General features: G+C 53.6%; 1 protein-coding gene across 1 annotated transcript in view; it reads right to left on the bottom strand.

The window, feature by feature from the left end:
- Positions 1–21,835, bottom strand: part of CDK18 (cyclin dependent kinase 18) — a 41,174-nt gene that overhangs the window by 18,360 nt on the left and 979 nt on the right. The window contains exon 2 of the mRNA XM_071450329.1: positions 4,894–5,048. Within this exon, the coding sequence (XP_071306430.1) occupies positions 4,894–5,017 (124 nt within the window). The 5' untranslated portion in view covers positions 5,018–5,048. The remainder of the gene's footprint in view (positions 1–4,893; positions 5,049–21,835) is intronic.

Genomic DNA, 21,835 nt, shown 5'->3' on the forward strand with positions numbered 1-21,835 from the left:
ATATAATATAATATAATATAATATAATATAATATAATATATATCATAAAATAATTAATCAGCCTTCTGAAGCCTGGAGTCAAGATTCTCATCCCTTCCCTGTCCCTATGAACACCCCCAGAGGGATTTTTCCTTCCCAGAGCAGTGAAAGTCCCCGGGGAGTGCCCCAGGCTGAGCCCTGCCCTGTCCCTGCCCTGTCCCTGCCCTGTCCCTGCCCTGTCCCTGGGGACAATCCCGGCTGCAGGGATGATCTCATGGCTGTGGAGGCAGGGCTGGATTTTCAGGGCTGCTGAGCAGGGCTGGGCCCTGGCTGCAGTTTGCTGGGCTGATGGATGAGAGCTGGCAGGCCAGTGACCTGGCAAGGGCCGTGGGTTTGTGCCATGGGCACAGGGAGGCCAGAGCTGGGGGATGCTGGGTGCCCAGCCCTCAGTGCCAGCGGGCTTCAGAGGGGCTGAAACGGTGCCAGGGCTTTGGTAAAACCCCTCCTCTGCTCCCTGTCCATTCCCCTCCATCTGTTTTTACAGCAACAATCAGGAAACGTCCCCCGAGTTAACCACAGGTATGAAAATAATGTGGATTAATTCAACTGGACCGAATCTTTTTGAACTTCCTCGTTTGCCAAGCAAATTTTAATCAAGGACAGCAAAGGACGTTTGAGGTCTGGCTGAATGGAGGCTGACCAACCTGCTGGAAATGATATTTTGGGTGAATTTGTGCTGGTTCCCACAGGTGAAACAAAAACAAAGCTGGGTAAAAGGTGCAGCCTTCAAACCAGCAGCTCTGAGAGCAGTGGATCAAACTTTTGTCATATTTGATGTAAAATCAGAGGTAAATCTGCAAACTGGATACTCCAGTGTGAGAGGAATGGAGGATTTGTCTTTCCAAACAAGCTGTGGGGCTGCTGGTAGATAAAACCAGGAGATAAACAGATGTGTGTTAAAAAAAAATGAGAGATAAACAATGGGAAGGATTCCACTGGTTGGTGAATGGAAAAAGATCTTTTGCTTTTACAAATAAACTTCAGGTTTGCTGATCAATGAAATTAGATGTTGAAAAGTGAAAGAAACAATGGGGAAAACCCCTAAATTCTGTAACAATTAAAAATGAAAAGGGAGGGTTGTACATTAGAAGGGAATCTTTGGTATCAGGTGTTTTGGGGAGTGTGAACCTCTCAAGTATCTCAGAAATGGGGAAAGAGAGAGGGAAATTGGGATAAAAAGGAGGCTGCATCCTCCAAAAATGGGAGAGATCCCAGGGCAATGCCCCATGGCCTCTCCCTTTATTGGAATAAATTCAAAGGACTCCTCTGTCTCCTTTTTGGGCACAAACCTCTGGTGTTTGTGGAGTGATTTTCCTGACAGGTGGATCCTAAAGGACGGGGAAATGAGGCAAAAACTCACAGGAGGCTGGAAGAGGTGAGGGGAGAGGGGTCTGGGCTGCCCTGGGGCCGGGATGGGCCAGCCCAGCCCTCCCTGCCCTGCTCTGCCACCGGCAAATTCCCAATCCCCAAGGGCTGGAGCTGCCCCTGGCGCTTGCAGGACCTTGCAGAGTGAAGCTGTGAGCTTGCAGGACCTTAGTGTGAGGCTGTGGGCTTGCAGGACATTGCAGGGAGCTGAGTGTGAAGCTGTGAGCTTGCAGGACCCTGTAGGGAGCTCAGTGTGAATCTGTGGGTTTGCAGGACCTTGGTGTGAAGCTGTGGGCTTGCAGGACCCTGAAGGGAGCTCAGGGTGAAGCTGTGGGCTTGCAGGACCTTGCAGGGAGCTCACTGTGAATCTGTGAGCTTGCAGGACCTTGCAGGGAGCTGAATGTGAATCTGTGGCTTGCAGGACCTTGCAGGACCTGAGTGTGAAGCTGTGAGCTTGCAGGACCTTTCAGGGAGCTGAGTGTGAAGCTGTGAGCTTGCAGGACCCTGTAGGGAGCTCAGTGTGAATCTGTGAGCTTGCAGGACCTGAGTGTGAAGCTGTGAGCTTGCAGGACCTTGCAGGACCTTGCAGGGAGCTCAGTGTGAATCTGTGGGCTTGCAGGACCCTGCAGGACCTTGCAGGGTGAAGCTGTGGGCGGGCAGAATTCCCTGGCAGGGAAAGAAGGAGGCTGCTGCCATATCAAAGGAAGGGAAGCAGACACAGGCAGCCCTTTTTATAAATATATTTATATATTTCAACTCCTCCTCTGCCCAAACAAGCTTTGATCTCCCAAGGAAAGGGGCCAGGACCCTCCTCTGCCTGCCTGCCTTAGAACTTTGAATTCCTTTGCTGAGTGTGAATTAGAACTTGGAATTTCTTTGCCTCCTCTCCAGGCTCTGAGCTTGGGTTCTTCACCCTCCTTCCTCCCCCTCATCATCATTTCTTCAGGGCCTGGTGTTCCCCTGGTGGCTCTGGTTTGTCCTTTCCAGCCCAAACACTGAATTTTGGGAGGGCAGAGCAGGCTGTGGGTGCTTGGGAGCTGCTTCTGGATGCCCCCAGCTCTTATCAAAGCCACCAAGCCCTGATCCCTCTGTGACAAACAGCCTCAGGTTCCTCCAAGGTGACATTGCTGGTGACAGCATGTGTCCAGGCTGGAAAGCTGTTTGATTTTCCAGCCTGGAAAACAAACAAACAAACAAACCAACCTGTTTTCCTTCTTCTATCAGCATCTGTGGGGGTGAGGTGGTGAGAATGAGGGGATGGGGAGGACAGGGCTGGGGATTTCTCACCAGATGGGGCAGCTTTGTCCCCTGCCTGTCCCCTCACAGGAGCCAGAGCAGTTCTGGAGCAGCCTGGGATGGTGGAAGTGGAATGGGAGGAGCTTTGGGGTCCCTTCCAACCCAAATCTTCCCTGATTTTGTGATTCTGGCACTCAGAGCCACCAAAGTTTGGGATTTGCAGAGCCTGGGATTTCTGAGGCTGGAGGGAAACCAAACTCCAGGCAATTCCCTGAGGAAAGGAGAGCGCAGGTGTTGATCCCTGCTGGGATCTGCCCCTGTCCCTGGAGCCAGGACCACCTGAGCTGGCCCTGGCTGTCACCAGGGTGGGCTCTGGATCATGGGGACACAGAGGGACACAAGGACAGCCCCAGGAAAAGCTGCAGCCCTGAACGAGCTTCCAGCACCCTGGGCAGCCTGGCTGGCACAGCCGGGCCCTCCCTGCTGGGCAGTGCCAGTGCCAGGCACTGACATCAGGGCTCAGCCCCTTCAGAGAGGGCAAACACAGCCTGGAAGGGAGCTGGGGGCACGGGAAGGGCCAGGCTGTGGCACAGCTGGCAGGAGGCAGCACGGCGTGTGCCTGGCATTGACCCCAGGAGGGAACCCTGCCTGGCTCTGCCCAGCTCCCTGAGCCCAGCCTGGCTCCCCAAGCCCTGCCCAGCTCTGCCTGGCTCTCTCCAGGCTCTGCTCAGCTCCCTGAGCCCAGCCCGGCTCTGCCCGGCTCCCCAAGCTCTGCCCAAGCTCTGCCCAAGCTCTACCTGACTCTACCCAAGCCCAGCCTGGCTCCCCAAGCTCTGCCCAAGCTTTACCTGACTCTGCCCAAGCTCTGCCCAGCTCCCCAAGCCCAGCCTGGCTCTCCATGCTCTGCCCAGCTCTGCCTGGTTCCCCAGACTCTCCAGGGTCTCCCCAGGCTCTCCCCAAGTTCTGCCCAAGCCCAGCCCAGCTCTGCCCAGATTTCTGAGCCCAGCACAGCTCTGCCCAGCTCCTCAAGCCCTGCCCAGCTCTGCCTGGCTCTGCTCAAGCTCTGCCCAGCTCCCTGAGCCCAGCCTGGCTCTGCCTAGCTCTGCCCAGCTCTGCCCAGCTCCCCAAGAGCTCTGCCCAGTTCCTCAGGCTCTGCCCAACCCTGCCTGGCTCTGTCTGGTTTCCCAGACTCTCCCCAGGCTCTGCCAGGCTCTGCCCAGCTCCCTGAGCCCAGCCTAACTCTGCCCGGCTCCCCAAGCTCTGTCTGTCTCTGCCAGGCTCTGCCCAGCTCCCTGAGCCCAGCCCAGCTCTGCCTGGCTCCCCAAGCTCTGCCCAGCTCTGCCAGGCTTTGCCCAGCTCCCTGAGCCCAGCCCAACTCTGCCCGGCTCCCCAAGCTCTGTCTGTCTCTGCCAGGCTCTGCCCAGCTCTCCAAGCCCTGCCCAGCTCTCTGAGCCCTGCCCAGCTCTCTGAGCCCAGCCCAGCCCAGCTCTGCCTGGCTCCCCAAGCTCTGCCCAGCTCTCTGAGCCCTGCCCAGCTCCCTGAGCCCAGCCCAGCTCTGCCTGGCTCCCCAAGCTCTGTCTGGCTCCGCCAGGCTCTGCCCAAGCCCAGCCCAGCCCTGCCCAAGCTCTGCCCAAGCACGGCTGCCCAGGCTGGGCTGCTCCCAGTGCCTGCAGCATCCCCAGCCTGCCCTGAGCCTGCCCCAGCCTGCATCTGTGCCCAGCTTTGGGTTTAAGCCCTGGCTCTGCCCTTGCCTGCTCCAGGGGCTGTGTTTGCTCAGGGCATGTGCCCTGCTTTGGATTTAACCCCTCATCTCCCTGAGATGTGCCCCGGCCTGCCCTGGGGGTTGTGTTTGCTCAGGGCATGAGCCAGGTTTGGATTTAACCCTTCATCTCCCTGCCTGCTGAAAACCAACGTGCAGGGAGGGGCAAAGGCTGCTCCAGCGAGCCCCGTGTGCTGCCCAGGACAGAACAGCCCCTGTGGCTCTGGGAACAGCAGCTGAGCCCCCAAAGGGGTCACCCCCCTCTTTTGGGGAGGCAGGACGAGATCCCACACGTTCCCACTCTCAACCACAGCTCCCCATTTTGTGCAAATTCCTTTCCCTCCCATCCTCCGGCTTTCCTGGTGAAGGATAAATCTCTCTGCAGCTTTAACCAAGGTGTTACTCACACAGAACGAGGGGCAGACGCTTCCACAGCCCCCGAGGGTGCCTGGGGAGGGCTGGAGAGGCTCTCACCCAGCCCAGGGGCTCCTCACCTTCGTTCCTCTGGTTGTTGAGCTGGTTGAACTGCTCGGTGAACTCCGTCAGGGACTCCTCGATGGTCTCCGTGCGCGGCACCGAGAGTGAAAATCTCCTCTTGAAGTTTTTCATCTTGTTCATCTTCCCTCGAGCTGCCAGGGATGGCAGAGCCCTGCAGGGAAAGGGGACAGCAGGCTCGGAGGGATGGACAGCACCAGGATGGGCCCCCAGCCCCAAGGCTGCTGCTTTTTGGGGTTGGCAGCATCCTGACCTGAATTTCCACCCCTGCAGCTGCTGCTCTTTGGGGTGGCAGCATCCCCACCCCAAATTCCACCCCACAACTGCTGCTTTTTGGAGTTGGCAGCATCCCAACCCCAATTCCCACCCCACAGCTGTTCCTTTTTGGGGTTGGTAATGTCCTAACCCAAATTCCCACCCCACAATTGCTGGTTTTGGGGTTGGCAATGTCCTGACCCCAATTCCTACCCCACAACTGCTGCTTTTTGGGGTTGGCAGCATCCCCACCACAATTCCCACCCTACAACTTCTGCTCTTTGGGGATGGCAATGTCTGGACATGAATTTTCCCCCCCTCCACCAGGGGTCCCTGGGACATCCTTTCTCTGGGTCAGAGCAGAAGAGGAGCCACAGAAATTGGGCTCTTTGTGTTTTTAAGGCTCTGATCAGCAGGGGCAGGGAGGGTGATTTTTTGTGGTTTTTTTTTTTTGAGCCCAGGGCAGGGCTGTGCACACTCAGTCACTCACAGGCTGTGCCTTGGAAACTCCAGGAATGCCTGAGCAGGGGGGAATGCAGGGTGAAAACAGAAGGAAAGCAAGAAAAAGACAAAACAATGATGGAAAAGACTCAATCCCACGTTTCTCACTGGAAAAGGAGATTCCTCTCCCCTGGCAGTGTGGCCTCGGCTTTGCCCTTGCAACAAAGATCCAGCAGCGAAATGCTGAGAGGGGCAGCACGGGCAGGGGGGATGCCCCAAATCCCAGCCTGGGAGATGCTCTGAGCTCCATCCCAGCTCCATCCCAGCTCCATCCCAGCTCCCGGGGCCTCCTCCCGCTGGGCGTCAGAATCGCCTTAACCGCAGATCAGATTAAGGCAATAAAACCCTTAAAGGAAGAAAACCCTCGGGGCACGGAGCCGGCCCCGGGCGCGGCTTTGCCTTTGCTGCTTTGGTTCTTGCCAGGATCAGGCTGGAAGTGCTGCCTGTGTGGGGTTTGGGCTCCAGCCCTGCTGCAATTCCTCCTGCCCAGCACGGATCCAGCAGGGATCAGGCACTCCTTGGATTTACAGACACGAAATCCCAGAATCCCAGACCGGTTTGGTTGCAGGAACCTTGGGATTCATCTCACGCCATGCCCTGTCCCAGGTTGCTCCAGACCCTGTCCAACCCAGCCTTGGGCACTGCCAGGGATGGGACATCAGTGTCCCACCCCCAACCAGCCACAGCTTTGCCCCTTCCAGCCTCAGGCCTGAGCAGGTTTGGGTCTGTTCCTCTCCTCTTCCCAAGCCCAGAAGTGTGGGGATGCTCCTCCTGCATCCTTCATCCTCTGGACATCCCCACCAGGGGATTTTCCATCAACAGCCCTGGACTCTAACACTGCTCTCAGCCCCCAGCCCAGTCTGAAGAGCTCAATCATCCTGGCAGCATCCTGGCAGCACTATCCCTTGGTGCCAGACCCCAAAACCCCTCAGGGATGTTTGTTCTCCCCACAGGGAGCGGCTCTTTCCCACACATCCCAGACCACCAGAGCAGCTTCCTCCTGGGTGTCCCCCATTCCTGCCCTCCCCTGGCTGTCCCCAGAGCCCCCCAGGTTTATCAGCACCACCCTGGACTCTAACACTGCTCTCATCCCCCAGCCCAGTCTGAAGAGCTCAATCACCCCTTGGTACCAGACCCCAAAACCTCTCAGGGATGTTTTTTCCCCCACAAGGAGCGGCTCTTTCCTGCACATCCCATGTCTGGAGCAGCTCAGCCTCTTCCCCCTGGGTGTCCCTGCTCCTGCTCTCCCCTGGCTGTCCCCAGAGCCCCCCAGGTTTATCAGCACCACCCTGGGTTCTAACACTGCTCTCATCCTCATCCTGCTTGGTACCAAGGGGTGATTGGAGCTCAACCACCCCTTGGTAGCAAACAGACCCCAAAACTTCTCAGGGATGATTTTTCTCCCCACAGGGAGCAGCTCAGCCCCTTCCCCCTGCATGTCCCCAGATCCCCTCCAGCCCCCTCCCAGGTTTATCAGCACCACCCTGGACTCTAACACTGCTCTCATCCCCCAGCCCAGTCTGAAGAGCTCAATCACCCCTTGGTACCAGACCCCAAAAACTTCTCAGGGATGTTTTTTCCCCACAAGGAGCGGCTCTTTCCTGCACATCCCATGTCTGGAGCAGCTCAGCCTCTTCCCCCTGGGTGTCCCCACTCCTGCTCTCCCCTGGCTGTCCCCAGAGCCCCCCAGGTTTATCAGCACCACCCTGGGCTTTAACACTGCTCTGACCCCCCAAGTCTGAAGAGCTCAATCACCCCTTGGTACCAAACAGACCCCAAAACTTCTCAGGGATGATTTTCCCCACAAGGAGCAGCTCTTTCTTGCACATCCCATGTATGGAGCACCTCAGCCTCTTCCCCCTGGGTGTCCCCACTCCTGCTCTTCCCTGGTTGTCCCCAGAGCCCCCCAAGACCCTTCCCAGGTTTATCAGCACCACCCTGGACTCTAACACTGCTCTCAGCCCCCACCCCAATCTGAAGAGCTCAATCATCCCCAAACTTCTCAGGGATGATTTTCCCAACAAGGAGCGGCTTTTCCCTGCACATCCCGTGTCTGGAGCAGCTCAGCCTCTTCCTCCTGGGTGTCTCCTCTTCCTCCTGGATGTCCCCACTCCTGCTCTCCCCTGGCTGTCCCCAGAGCCCCCCCAGCCCCCTCCCAGCCTCATCAGCACGGCCCAAGGGCGATCGCAGCGTTCCAGACTGATCTCACACCGCATCCCCGTCGCCAGGACAACGGCACCGCCCTGCCCGGCGTGCCTGCCTGTGAAAGCTTTAAAAGATGATCCCTCAGCAATATAAACACTCGGCTGGGCGCCTGCCAGGCTCTGCGGTGAGGCACGGCACCCTGCAGTGGGTGAATCCCCTGAAAATCCCGGGAATTCACCTGAATCCCGGCGATTCCCTGCCCCCGCTCAGCTCCCACCTTCCTGAGGCTGAAGGCTCGGCCGTGCCGTGCCTGGGGGGCTTTGCCGGGGGTGGGAAGGGAGCTCGGAGGGTTTGAGACACCTCCACTGCCGGTTTCAGACATTGGAATGTTTTCCCAGCACTGCAGGAACGTGCCCAGGCACAGTGAGGATGCTCTGGGCTCCAAAGAAGATTCAGGAGATCCAGAAGTGAATCCAGCTCCTGGTCCCACACTGGGCACAAAATCCCAGCCTGGCAGGGGCTGGAATGGAATAAGCAGGACATCAAGCAGGATTTTGGGATCTTGGGAAGGTGTTTGGCTGAGCAATTCCTGCTTTGATCATCCCCCACTGAGCCAATCCATAACCTCCTTTGATCCTTTGGTCAGGATCAAATCTGGGCCAGGAAAGATGCAGGGAACAGGAAAAACACTCGGGTGAATGAGGAAAACAAGGAGAAGTGGTGTCTCCATCCATAACCTCCTTTGGTCCTTTGGTCGGGATCAAATCTGAGGCAGGAAAGATGCAGGGAACAGGAAAAACACTCGGGTGAATAAGGAGGATGAGGAGAAGTGGTGTCTCCATCCATAACCTCCTCTGATCCTTTGGTCAGGATCAAATCTGGGCCAGGAAAGATGCAGGGAACAGGAAAAACACTCGGGTGAATGAGGAAAACAAGGAGAAGTGGTGTCTCCATCCATAACCTCCTCTGGTCCTTTGGTCAGGATCAAATCTGAGGCAGGAAAGATGCAGGGAACAGGAAAAACACTCGGGTGAATGAGGAGGATGAGGAGAAGTGGTGTCTGCATCTTCTTTCCCCTCCCTAAAAAGCTGTGGATGGTTTACAGGGAATCAGCTCCTCACTGCCACAAAACTGCTCCACAAATCCAAACCCTTCCTGCAGGAATGCCAGCAGCTCCAGGCTGCTAAATATAAACCTGGGAGAGGAGAGGAGCTGAGAGAGGGGTAAAAATAGCCCGGGGCTCGCTGCAGCCTCTCCTGCCACACCCGAGCCTCTCCCTGCTCCTGGTCTCGCATCCCCGGGCTCATTTTTCCAGCTACACCTGGACCTGCTCGGAGTTCACATTAAAGCTGGGATTTATGGGATTGTGAGCTGGGATTTATGGTACTGTGCTTGTCCTCAGCCCTCAGCTCCTTCCCTGACAGGAATTCTCCTTTCCTGACAGGAATTTGCCCTGTCCCACATGGATACAGGATCCCAAAGCTGGGATTTATGGGATTGTGAGCTGGGATTTATAGGATTTATGGTACTGTGCTTGTCCTCAGCCCTCAGCTCCTTCCCTGACAGGAATTTGCCCTGTCCCATATGGATACAGGATCCCAAAGCTGGGATTTATGGGATTTATGGGATTGTGGTTGTCCTCAGCCCTCAGCTCCTTCCCTGACAGGAATTTGCCCTGTCCCATATGGATACAGGATCCCAAAGCAGGGATTTATGGGATTGTGTGCTGGAATTTATGGGATTTATGGTACTGTGCTTGTCCTCAGCCCTTGGCTCCTCCCCAACAGGAATTCTCCTTTCCTGACAGGAATTTGCCCTGTCCCATATGGATACAGGATCCCAAAGCTGGGATTTATGGGATTGTGAGCTGGGATTTATAGGATTGTGCTTGTCCCCAGCCCTAGGCTCCTCTCCGACAGGAACTCACCCTGTCCCATATGGGATCCATACAGGGTCCCAAAGCTGGGATGTGCTGCAAGCAAAGCACCCACAACCTTCGTACCAGACGGAATTTAGGGTCGGGCTGGGGCAGGAAATGTGGGATTCCAGGGGGAATTTAGGGTCGGGCGGGGCAATGTGGGGTGCCCCACAGCCCCCCGGGGTTCCAGCAGCTTCCCCCACCCTCCAGCCGCATTCCTTGTGGGATAAAAAAATCCCTTTTTACAGCTGCTCTCCCCAGCACGGATTTCAAAGGAGGAACTCCTAGCGACCACCTCTTGTTTTGTTTAATTTTGTTTAATTTTGTTTAATTTTGTCGGGTTTTTTTCCCCCCCAGTGTGCTAAAGGAAGCGGCGGCATTTATTGACTTTCCGAGGGAAAGTGACACTTGTTAAGCAAAGCCATGACATCACTTTTGTCACTTTTGCTTTTACAGCCTGGCAGGAACGGCAGCAATCCCTGGATGCTGCCGGGGATGCAGAGCGAGAGCGGATAATTAACAGCAGGCAGGAACATGACACGAGGGGAAGGAGCAGTTTCACACGGCAATGAGGAATTTAGGCATAAAAATGAAATCACCCTGCTTGGAACCCGGTCAAAAACCAGGATTAAAGCCAGCAGGGCGAGTGATCTGCATTTACTGGAACTGGGGTGGAGGGTAAATACCCGGCTGGAACACTTCAAAGAGCCCCAAAGGTGAATCCCAGCAGGAAAACTCCTCACGGGAGCCAGACAAGGAGTTAAGGATCCTTTAAATGTCGCCCTCAAGGCTGTGTCCGGAAATCACCTTTGCAGCTCCTCGGTGAATTGTTCTGCATGGGAATGGATTTCTCCTGAGTTTCTACAGTTTCTGGAATTCCTGAGCCAGGTATTTTAGGCATCACCAGAGTATGGAGATGCCCCCTCCCTCCTCCAGCAAAGCTTTCCAGCACTAATTATTGCCTCTCAAAAAATATCAATTCTCGGGTTTTTTTCCTTACCATTTTACCAGATTCCTGCCCCCATTTCCCAGCCGAAAGAGAGGAAGGCTCGGAGGGAAAAGTTTGCTTGTTTTAAACCGTTTTTTGTTTGTTTGTTTATTTATTTATTTATGTTTTAATCCCCGGAGAGATTACCAGTGGTGTTTACAAGGCAAACTGAAAAGGCCTATTCAGCACTCGGTGCTCCTGGCTGTGAGGTGGCATCGATTCACTCCTGCAAGGCCCGGAGAAATGGGGAATTCTGCTCCTCCTCGTGGAGCTTTTATTTGCTCAGCAAACACGGCAATCCTGCAACGCTGTGTGTGGCTGCAGGGCCCAACCAACCCTGCTGGAATTCACGGATTTCACAGAATCACCAAGTTGGAAGAGACCTTAAAAATCATCGAGTCCATCCCAGCCCCAACAGCTCAACCCTGGCACCCAGTGCCACATCCAGGCTTTGTTAAACACCCCCAGGGATGGGGACTCCACCACCACCCCGGGCAGAACATTCCAGAACTTTACCACTCTTTCTGTAAAAAAAGCCTTTTCCTAATATCCAACCTGTAGCACTCACATTCTCTGTTAAAATCCCTCTGCCCAGGATTTTTCCTCCTGGGAAGCTGAGAAGCCTCAGAGAAAAAGAAAACAATTCCTATCTCAAACCCTTGGAATGCCACAGGGATAAATCAGGAATGATGGCAAGGCATCCTCCCCCCTGCCAGCTGGTTTGAATTCCCTTGGGAGGTGAGAGCCTGGGGAATGTGAGACCCCGGGCCCACAGCGTTCCCGTCCCACCCTGCAGAATTCCAGCCAGGAATTCCTTGTTAAGAGACAAAGCCACGTCCTGAGAGTCAGGAGAACAGGATGATGGCCTGGGAAAGGTGAATCCATGGAAAACTTCCTGCCAGGTCATTGTAGACTCATGGAAGCACAGGATGGGGTGGGTTGGGAGGGATCTTGGAGCTCATCCCATCTCCATGAACAGGGATCTTAGAGCTCATCCCATTCCCATAATCAGGGATCTTAGACCCCATCCCATTCCCATGAACAGGGATCTTAGAGCCCATCCCATTCCCATAAACAGGGATCTTGAGGCTCATCCTATTTCCATAAACAGGGATCTTAGAGCTCATCCCATTCCCATGGGCTGGGGTCTTAGAGCTCATCCCATTCCCATAAACAGGGATCTTAGAGCTCATCCCATTCCCATAAACAGGGATCTTAGAGCTCATCCCATTCCCATAAACAGGGATCTTAGAGCCCATCCCATTTCCATGAACAGGGATCTTAGAGCCCATCCCATTTCCATGAACAGGGACCTTAGATCTCATCCCATTCCCTCAGCAGGGACATCCTCAGGTTGCTCCAAGCTGCCCTTGGCCTCTCCCAGGGATGGGATTCCAACCTGTGCTGGCTGCAGGGATGGGAGGGAAGGGCAGCCCTTGGCTGGATGCACATTCCCACTTGGGTTTGGAGCTGACAAGGAGCCCAGTAACGGGAGCACACAAAGGACCTTTGTTCTGGGATATTTTGCCTTTCTCTGTGCCCTCAGCTCTGCCTGGGCTCCTGGTGAGCTCAGGGCAGCTCTGAGCGAGGCATCCCAATGCCAGCCATTATTCCAGCAGCTCAGAACACTGGGCACTTATTCCCTAACCTGGGACAAGTGGCCAGAGCTCAGCTGCAGCAACAATGGGGCCACTGCTGGCCAGTTGGGCCACCCCAGTGCTGGGAGAGCTCAGGGCTGGCATTGTCCCCACCCTGCCAGGGTCGTGTCAGTGCTTCCCTGGTACTTGCAGCATCCCCAGGGCAGGAGCAGCCTGGATTCTGAGGATTCTGAGGATTCTGAGCATCCCTGCACTCAGGGAGTCACAGCCCCTGGATCAGCAGGTGCCCTGCACTCCAGAAGGGTTGGAAGTGGGAAATGTCAGGAAAAACTGAGCAGGAATTTCTTCCTCAGACTCAATTCTGAGGATTCTGGGGATCCCTGCACTCAGGGAGTCACAGCCCCTGGATGAGCAGGTGCCCTGCATTGCTGGTTCACTCCAGAAGGGTTGGAAGTGGGAAATGTCAGCAAAACTCCGAGCAGGAATTTTTCCCTTGGGCACAATCTTGAGGATTCTGAGGATTCTGGGGATCCCTGCACTCAGGGAGTCACAGCCCCTGGATCAGCAGGTGCCCTGCACTGCTGGTTTACTCCAGAAAGGCTGGAAGTGGGAAAGGTTTTCCACTCTCTATTGAACAGGAATTTTCCTCCAGTGCCCCAAGACCTCTTCCTGGTACAGGAGAACGAGGCTGAGAAGAAGTTTGGGTGCAAAATGAGGATATTTGGGAAAGGAATGCCTTGAGCTGCAGGGTTTGACCCAGGGGGGGGTGACACAGCTCAGCAGGGACAGCTGAGCACAGGGATCCCAGCCCAGCTCCCCTTTCCATAAAGATATTTAAAGCACCAGGAATGACATCCTGGACACCCAATAGCCCCGAGGAATTTGAGAAATGCAGCCACCTCTGGCACACGGGAAAGGAGGGGGACAAAGAGCAGCACAGAAACAGTGCAGAGGAGAAGGGGAAGCCAGATCCTTGGGAAAATCCTTTCCAGAGGGATCCTGGCCTCAAAGGCTCTGGACAGGATTAAATTTCCCAGAAAAAAAGAAAATCCCCACAAAACAGTTGGAATCTAAACAAAACCCCAGGTTTCTGTGGAGGAGCAGCAGCACCAAGAGCACTCAGAGCAATTAAGAGCTCGGCTCTTTGCCATGCGTTTTTGAGGAGAGTGGAAATGTTTTGTCTTGACAAAAGGACTTGGAAAAAAACCCTGAAATCTCTGCCTGTTTTGCTCCACAGCTTGGAGACACCTGGATTTCCCCATCCTGGAGGAAGAGCTGGAGAGCCTTCAGTGGGATTAAAGCTCCATCCTCTCCCAGCAGGATCCCAGCTCTGCTCCAGCAGCTCCTCGGAGCTGCCACTGCTGCTGAACCAGCCCCAAACCACCCTGGGACAGATTTTCCTGCAGAGCAGGGATGGAAGGAGAGGAGATGTTGCTGCTGACCTCCTGCTCCCCCTCCAGTCACTCCCAGTCCCAGCTATGGCCAGGGTTTCCCCCAGGACAAAGCTCTGGAGCAGCAGTGCCACAGTTTGGCATTAAAGGCACAAAACCCCCCTGGGCTGAAGGGGTGGAAATCTGATTTATTTAAAGCCCTGCGAGGGTCACGTGGTTGGGAGGGAGGGAGCAAACCCTGACTGCACTAAGCTGGGATTAAACCTTAAACCAGCCCTGCACCCATCCTTGGAGGGCCCTGTGTGTATGGGGGAATGTCCCATATTTCCCCCTGGGATGGGAAGGAAAAGCAGCCACAGGGAGGGGGCTGAGGAGGAGCCAACATTTGAGGGACCAGAGGGTTTGCAAGCACAGCAGGGGCTGTGATCAGTATTATTTTTATTTAAATAAATATAGAAACATGATTATTTTTTGATCCCTCTCTCCTAGAAAGGGAAATCCTGCAAAATCTTTCATCCTGACCCTTCCTGATGATCTCAGAGCCCCAGGTGGGTGGGATCTGTGGGGTCTGGGGGATCTGTGGGGTCTGTGGGATCCTCCTGGCCTGGCTCTGCTTCCCAGCTGAGGGAAGGGATCATCCCAGTCCTTGCTTTTCCCCTAAAAAATTAAACTTTTCCATAACTGCCCCTGAAAAACCTTCAAACAAAAATCCAGTTTTATGTTACCTCCTTTTTAAAATGCTCTCCAATTTCACTTCCAAGTTAAGAAAAAGGCAACAGAATAGGGAGGTCCCAAGTGCAATAAACAGATTATTCCTGCCTCAGTGCAAGCTCTGATCCCTTTTCTGGGGAGGAAATGTTTCAGGCCAGTCTGGGAACCCGGGTGAGCACGGAGTGTTTGGATAAACCTTGCTCCTTGTTAAACTGTAAATGCCATCTGTGCCACCCAGCCAAGGCCAGCCCCGTGTCCTCAAAGCTGTGGTGTCACTTGTAGACAAAACAAATACATTGGTGGGGCTGAAAAGCATGAATTTTCCTTTTAATATTATTATATTTTAATAAAATAAATTAATACATTTTAATATTGAATAATATTAATATTTAATATTATTCAATATTATAGTTAATATAATTTATGTAATAATAATAATGTAATATTTTATTTTTAATATTTTTTTTCACTTCAATCCCAGCTTCTCTCTGCTATAAAAGCCTCGCTGGGGGAGGGAGCCCTGGTGTCCTTGACAAGCCAGGCTGGTTCCTGTACAAGCCTTGGAGAGATAACAGAGCCCAGAAAGAGATAACAGAGGAAAAGAGAGGGATCTCCCCCAGGAAAAGTCATGGCTGGGCCCCCAGGCCTTGGACACTGCAGCCTGCTGGGCATGAAAGAGGTGTCAGAAGCAGAAAATAATGGAAATAAATTCAAATATTGTGCTTTCCCCCTGCCTCCAAATCAAAACATAGAGGAATTTCCATGTGGTTTTCACAGGAAAATAACGGAAATAAATTCAAATATTGTGCTTTTCCCCCAATCCAAATGAAAACATAGAAGAATTCCCATGTGGTTTTTGGAGGAGTGAGGAAAATCCACACTAAAAAAAGGATGACACTGAGCAGGGCCTTGGGCACTGTCAGGGAGAGGCCTTGGACACTGCTGCCTTCTGTGCATAAAAGAGGCATCAGAAATGTAAAAATAAGAGAAATAAATTCAAATATTGTGCTTTTCCCCTACTTCAAGTCAAAACATAGAGGAATTTCCAGGTGTTTTTCACAGGAGTGAGGAAAATCCACACTAAGAAAAGTATGACACCGAGCAGGGCCTTGGGCACTGTCAGGGAGAGGTGCTGGCCTGCAGTCTGCTGTGCATTAAAGAGAGATCAAAAATGTAAAAATAATGGAAATAAATTCGTATATTGTGCTTTTCCTCTGCCTCCAAATGAAAACATGGAGGAATTTCTGTGTGGTTTTCACAGGAGTGAGGAAAATCCACACTAAGAAAAGTATGACACTGAGCAGGGCCTTGGGCACTGTCAGGGAGAGAGGCCTTGGACACTGCAGCCATCAGCAGCAGAAAATAATGAAAATAAATTCAAATATTGTGCTTTTCCCCCCACTCCAAATCAAAACATAGAAGAATTTGCATGTGGTTTTCACAGGAGTGGAAGAAAATCCACGTTAAAAAAGGGATGACACCAAGCAGGGCCTTGGACACTGTCAGGGAGAGGTGCTGGCCTGCAGTCTGCTGTGCATTAAAGAGAGATCAAAAATGTAAAAATAACGGAAATAAATTCAAATATTGTGCTTTCCCCCCACTCCAAATCAAAACAGAGCAATTTCCATGTGGTTTTCACAGGAGTGAGGAAAATCCCCATTAAAAAAGGGGATGACACCGAGCAGGGCTGTTCCAAGTGCATCCAATCCTCCTCTCCTGCCTCCCAGCTGATAAGGAAACGCTGGAGATAAGGCAGGATTAGAATCCTGAGGTTTGAATAGAGGAGGGATTTTGGCCCAGGCTCTCTCAGCAGGGCCTCCCAGTGCTCCCAGTTGTGATGTGGGTTCAGCACTGGTGTGGCTGCCTGTGCCCGCTGCAGGCTGGGCCTGCCATGCTATGATAGCGCAATTAGTGGCACAATTAATCGTTAATCAGGGGGGGATTGAGAGGGATTAAGTGCTTAAACAGCACACGTGCTGCTAATGGTGATTTATAAAAATGCTCCTTCCCCCTCGGATGCTGTGCTGAGTTTGCCTGGAATTAAAATGCCCCAAATGAGCCTTTTCTGGGCACTTTTCTGAGGAAATGGCTCTGCCCATCCCGTGTGGGGAAATTTGGGGGAATCCAGAAGATCCCAGCCAGGCTCTGCAGGGACAGGGCACCCATGGGAGTGAGGAGACAGCATGGGACAGTGACAGGACAGAGGTGGGGACAGGGATGGGATAACAATGGGACAGTGAGGGAGCAGTGATGGGAGAGCATGGGACAGAGATGGGATAACAATAGGATAATGATGGGAGAGTGATGGGACAGCAATGGGGCAATGATGGGACAGAGATGGGACAATGATGGGACAGAGATGGGACAATGATGGGACAGCAATGGGACAGCTCCTGCTGCTCCTGCTGTCCCCAGGGCCTTTGGGAGCCATTGCTCAGCAGAGGATGTGGCAGGCAGGGTGTGGGCTGGTGTGGGGCTGATTTGTTCAATTCAGTTTGTCACAGAGACTCTCCTTGCATTTTAATTTGGACCAGACACAAACCAGACACAAACCAAACCCTCCAGTTCTGCCTCCTCCTCCTCCTCAGAGTCCCCAGGCACACCAAGACCATTTCCTTGGTTCTGCTGTTTATGGATCATGGATCTGCTGGATCAGGGCTGGATCCTCAGTTCCTGAGATCTCCTGAAGATCCCTCTGGATCTACATTTGCTCCAGCACAGGCTTGGCCCATAAACCACCAAATTCAAAGGTTTTCCACCCAATAATTCCAGTCATAGATGGCATAAATCCAAGCTCCAGGTGATGTTCCATGCTGGAATGCAGGAAAAAAGCCCCAAAGTGCTGAATTTATATTCCTGTGCGTGTTCCCGAGTGCAGAATCGAGGCTCCTGCTCACAAACCTTGTCAGATTTAGCAACTAAAAAAAGCCACGGCTCCGAGAGTGGGAAGTGCTGGGAGCAACAGGAGAGAGGGAAAAGCTGGGGGGTGTTTTGAGGATAAATCCCCCCAGGATCAGGAATTCCAACCCCTGAGTGACCAGCACGTTAATGCTGCCCGAATAATTAAATAGAAAATAAACTATTAAAATCAAAATGGAGAAAGAGCAGAAATAAAAGGAGCACTGGGAATGTTTCCCTGCTTCCCAAAAAAGGCACATTTTGATTTCTTTGGGGGTTTTGGTGTTTATGGTCGGCTTCAGCAGCCTCTCCTTTTAAATGGAGCAATTCAAGGCAAAATCAGCACAAAAAAAACTGCTCAAAGCCAGTGCCCTGCCCCAATCCAGCTGGGAAAATTTGGGTTGTTTTATAGGAAATGGCTGAGGATTTCAGGGATTGGGGAAGAAAGAGAGGGAGAGGGTTCATGGAGAGGGTTCAATAATAAAAACACTGAAAAAGTGCCCAAAAGATGAATTAAATTCATAAAACCCAGAGCACAGCGAGACAGGAGCTGTTTGGTTCAGACCAACACATCCTGGAGGGAGTTTTAGGTCTCAGGTTTGAGATCCAGAGCTGCCAGTGATGGGATTTTCCCCACCCCAGGAATAAACTCCGTGCCTCAGTTTCCCAGCTGATAAATGAAGATGACAAGGGCGGTGCAAGGGTGGAAGCTTTGGGTGCCACCAATAAAATAAATAAGGGAAAAACTTAAAAACTAACAAAATAATGACCTGAAAATGCCATTAATTGGTGTGTCTTCATTAACAGCATCCTTCCAGGTGCCCGCAGGAGCTCTCCCTTCCCAGGCACTCAGGAAAGGGCAGAGATCCAACCCCACTCCCTCCTGTTTTTCCCTCTCTGCATCTCAGCAGCAGCTCAGGTGACCCAGGTGTCCCAGCAGAGGTGACAGGGACCGAGCTCTGACAGCTCTGGATTGGGAATTCACCACTCAATTTATGATTTGTGTTGTGGCAGTGCCTGCAGGCCCCAGGGATGGAGGGGTCACGGTGACAAATGGGGAATTGTCCCTGCTTTAAACCCACACAGAGAGGGGAAAGGGAAGCTGAAATGTCCCATCTGAGCTGCTCCTGGATCCAAAAAGCAGCAATCCCTGCAAACAGCAGCTCAAACACCCCCCTCTGAACAATTCCCAAGTTATTCCTGCCCCCAGCACCCTGGGGGTGGCAGAAATGGCAGAAAATGGGAACAAACGCCACAACCAAAGATGGAATTGCTGGTGCTGGCAGTGGGATTGAGTGCCTGGAGCATCCTCCTGCTTCCTGAGCTGCATCCCCACAATCCTGCCTGCCCCTGGAGCATCCTCCTGCTTCCTGAGCTGCATCCCCATTGTCCTGCCTGCTCCTGGAGCATCCTCCTGCTTCCTGAGCTGCATCCTCACAGTCCTGCCTGCCCCTGGAGCATCCTCCTGCTTCCTGAGCTGCATCCCCATTGTCCTGCCTGCCCCTGGAGCATCCTCCTGCTTCCTGAGCTGCATCCCTGCAGGTCCTGCCTGCTCCTGGAGCATCCTCCTGCTTCCTGAGCTGCATCCCCACAATCCTGCCTGCCCCTGGAGCATCCTCCTGCTTCCTGAGCTGCATCCCTGCAGGTCCTGCCTGCTCCTGGAGCATCCTCCTGCTTCCTGAGCTGCATCCTCACAATCCTGCCTGCCCCTGGAGCATCCTCCTGCTTCCTGAGCTGCATCCCCATTGTCCTGCCTGCTCCTGGAGCATTCTCCTGCTTCCTGAGCTGCATCCTCACAATCCTGCCTGCCCCTGGAGCATCCTCCTGCTTCCTGAGCTGCATCCCTGCAGGTCCTGCCTCCCCCTGGAGCTGCACTCTGCACCCAGAGCTGCTGCTCAGGTGTGGGAAGGAACGCCCAGATTCCCAGCAGGGATCAGGAAGGGATGTGGGCAATTCCCAGTGGGGAATGAGGCTGGGAAAATCCTGTGGTGGGCTGGAGCTCATCCCTAAAAGAGCAGGGAAAGGCAGGAGGAAAGGGAAAGCTCAGAGGATGGGGATGGAAGGAGCTGTGTGCAGGGAGGGAGGTGAAGGACGAGCAGACAGATGAGAGGTGGCAGCAGTGGCAGCAGCACAGATGAACCCCAGCCCTCTGCCAGGGCTTCCCGTGCTGCTCCCTGCCTCCAAAATCATCCTGCAGCAGTTTCCAGTCTCTCTTGCAGCCAGACAAGAGATGGGAGCCAGAGATTGGGAGCCACTGAACAAACAAGCAGCAGATGAGCAGCACTGGCTGTGGGCAAAATGCTGCTGCCTTGGAAGGAAGGCTGGGCTGGGAGACTGGGAGAGGGCAAAAGATGCTGGGGCTGATTACAGAGCACTCTGCAAAGTTAATTGTTCACCAGATTGGGATCTGGGCCACATCCATCAACAGGCTGCTTCCTGCCATCAGGTTTCCTGGACAAACAGCAGGAGCCAGTGGATTTAGAGGGGAGCAAAGCCAGCAGGGCAAAGCTCTGCCTGGACAGGGTTCACTCCTGAGCTCCAACAGAGCCCTCTCATCACTTCCCTGCCTGCACAGAGGCAAACCCAGCCCAGCTGAGCTGAGCTTTTGGGGTGTGAGCACATGAATTACACAGCAGAACTCACTCCAGCCTCGGGATCTCCTCTGAGCTGAGCCAAGCTCCCCTGTCCTGCTGCCTGAAGGAGCTGCCTCAATTTCCCTGAGGATGGAAGGAGAATCTGGGAGGCTCCTACTGAGCCTAAGCCCTTCTGGAAACTCTTACTCTTCTTGGACATGACTCCAAACAAACAGATCCCAGCTTTTCTGGAGATTCTCAGCCCTCCTGGCCCAAACCTCAGCTCTGTGGAAGCCAGAGGAATGTCCCAGGGTTTACAGGCATTGACCAAACATTCATTTCTCCCAGAAGGCCAGACCAAGGGGATGATGGTCTCAGTGAAAACTGCAACGTGGAGATTTTAATTCACACAGTGAGTGGACACCCAGGGTTCTGCCTGACCAGGTGGTGGGACAGGGAGAACTGAAGGATCCTCGTGGATTTGGGAGATCAAAACTCAGCTGAGCTCTCTGTAGCACCCGGAGCCAGTTTGCCTCTGTGTTTTACCCCTGTGCAAAATGCAGCTGCTCTCATCCAATGCCAGCAAGGGAAGGCAAAAAGTGTCCCCTGCAGCACCCTCTGCACCCCAGCCTGTCCCCAGGGGACAAGGGACACTCACTGTCCCCTGCAGCACCCTCTGCACCCCAGGGGACAAGGGACACTGGCAAGGAATGCACAAGAGGGGCAGCAGCTCAAGATTTAAAGCAGCTCGTTTGGAAGCCCATAAAAAGCAGCCAGCTGCACTTCAGCCACCTGTAAGCAGCAATGTGTGACACCATCCCTCCCCTCTGTCACTCTGTCACCAGCACAGCCTCTCTGAAGGGCCCATTCAGGGCTCCACAAAGAGCTGCCTCAGTGAAAGGGGCCTCCACGGCAGGGAGATGAGGATTCAGTGCTTCCCATCCCTGCCAGCATCCCAGAGCTCTGCAGAGCTCAGGGAGCAAAGCCCTGAGAACAAAGCAAGGTCAGGAGTTGCCAGCTGGGGGGACTCAGATGTGGGGGCACGGCGGTGACGTGGCCAAGGCCAGGCAGAATCCCTGGCAAGGCCATGGACAGGGGGAGGTCTCCAGAGCCCTGATTAGTTGTAATTTTTCCTCTCTTCCTCTCTATCCCAGCAGGATGAGAGAGGAGGAACTCCCAGGATTTCTGGCGAGGTTGTTGCACTACTCATTTATTGACTGCTCCCATTTGGACGTGGTGCTGATATTTTCCAGTGTGAGTGAGTAAGCCTGGGAAGTTGGGAACAAATCTGTGAGCCCTGCCTGGAGCACGGACACCAAAACTTGCTCAGAAATCTTCTGGCAGAGAGAGATTGGGACAGAGAGCCTGGAAATCAGCAAACTCTGAGCTGGGTGCCTCACACACCGAGGAAGTTCCAAGGATGGGGTGAGCCAGGTGCTCTCCTGTTCCTGCCTCTTCCTTCTGGGACTCTTGGACATCCCCTCCCACCTTTTCCTAGGGAGGAAAGGATGCTCCACACCACAAATGCACTGAGATTTCTGTGTGTGCCTGCTGACACCATGTCCATTACCCAGTGCCCGTATTCCTGGAGGGAATCTCTTCAGGATTATGGGAACTGCTTTTTCCGACCTCTCTCCTGCCCCACAGGAGCTGTCACAGCCTGGTGAGGCTGGAGAACAGGACTCTGCTTGCACTGACCACATCTCAGCCCCACGTGTTGGCACGTCCCAGATCCACACCCCAAATCTGCCCCACACCACCGAGGAGGGAATTCATGGATCCCAGCTCCTCGCAGGGCCCTGTTTGACGGCTCTGCCCTTTCACAGACCTCATCCAGAGGCTCCAACTTTCTGCCTGACGCTTGCTCAAAGCTTTTCCCCCTTCAGGCACCATCTCCAAGCCCAGCACACATCACATCTTGATGCACAGCACAAAACCCAGCGCCAGCAGCCCCAGGCCTGAC

The sequence above is a fragment of the Agelaius tricolor genome, unplaced genomic scaffold, assembly GCF_023055355.1.
Source record: "Agelaius tricolor isolate 1412-34295 unplaced genomic scaffold, bAgeTri1.0.p SCAF_30, whole genome shotgun sequence".
In the NCBI taxonomy this organism is placed as follows: domain Eukaryota; kingdom Metazoa; phylum Chordata; class Aves; order Passeriformes; family Icteridae; genus Agelaius; species Agelaius tricolor.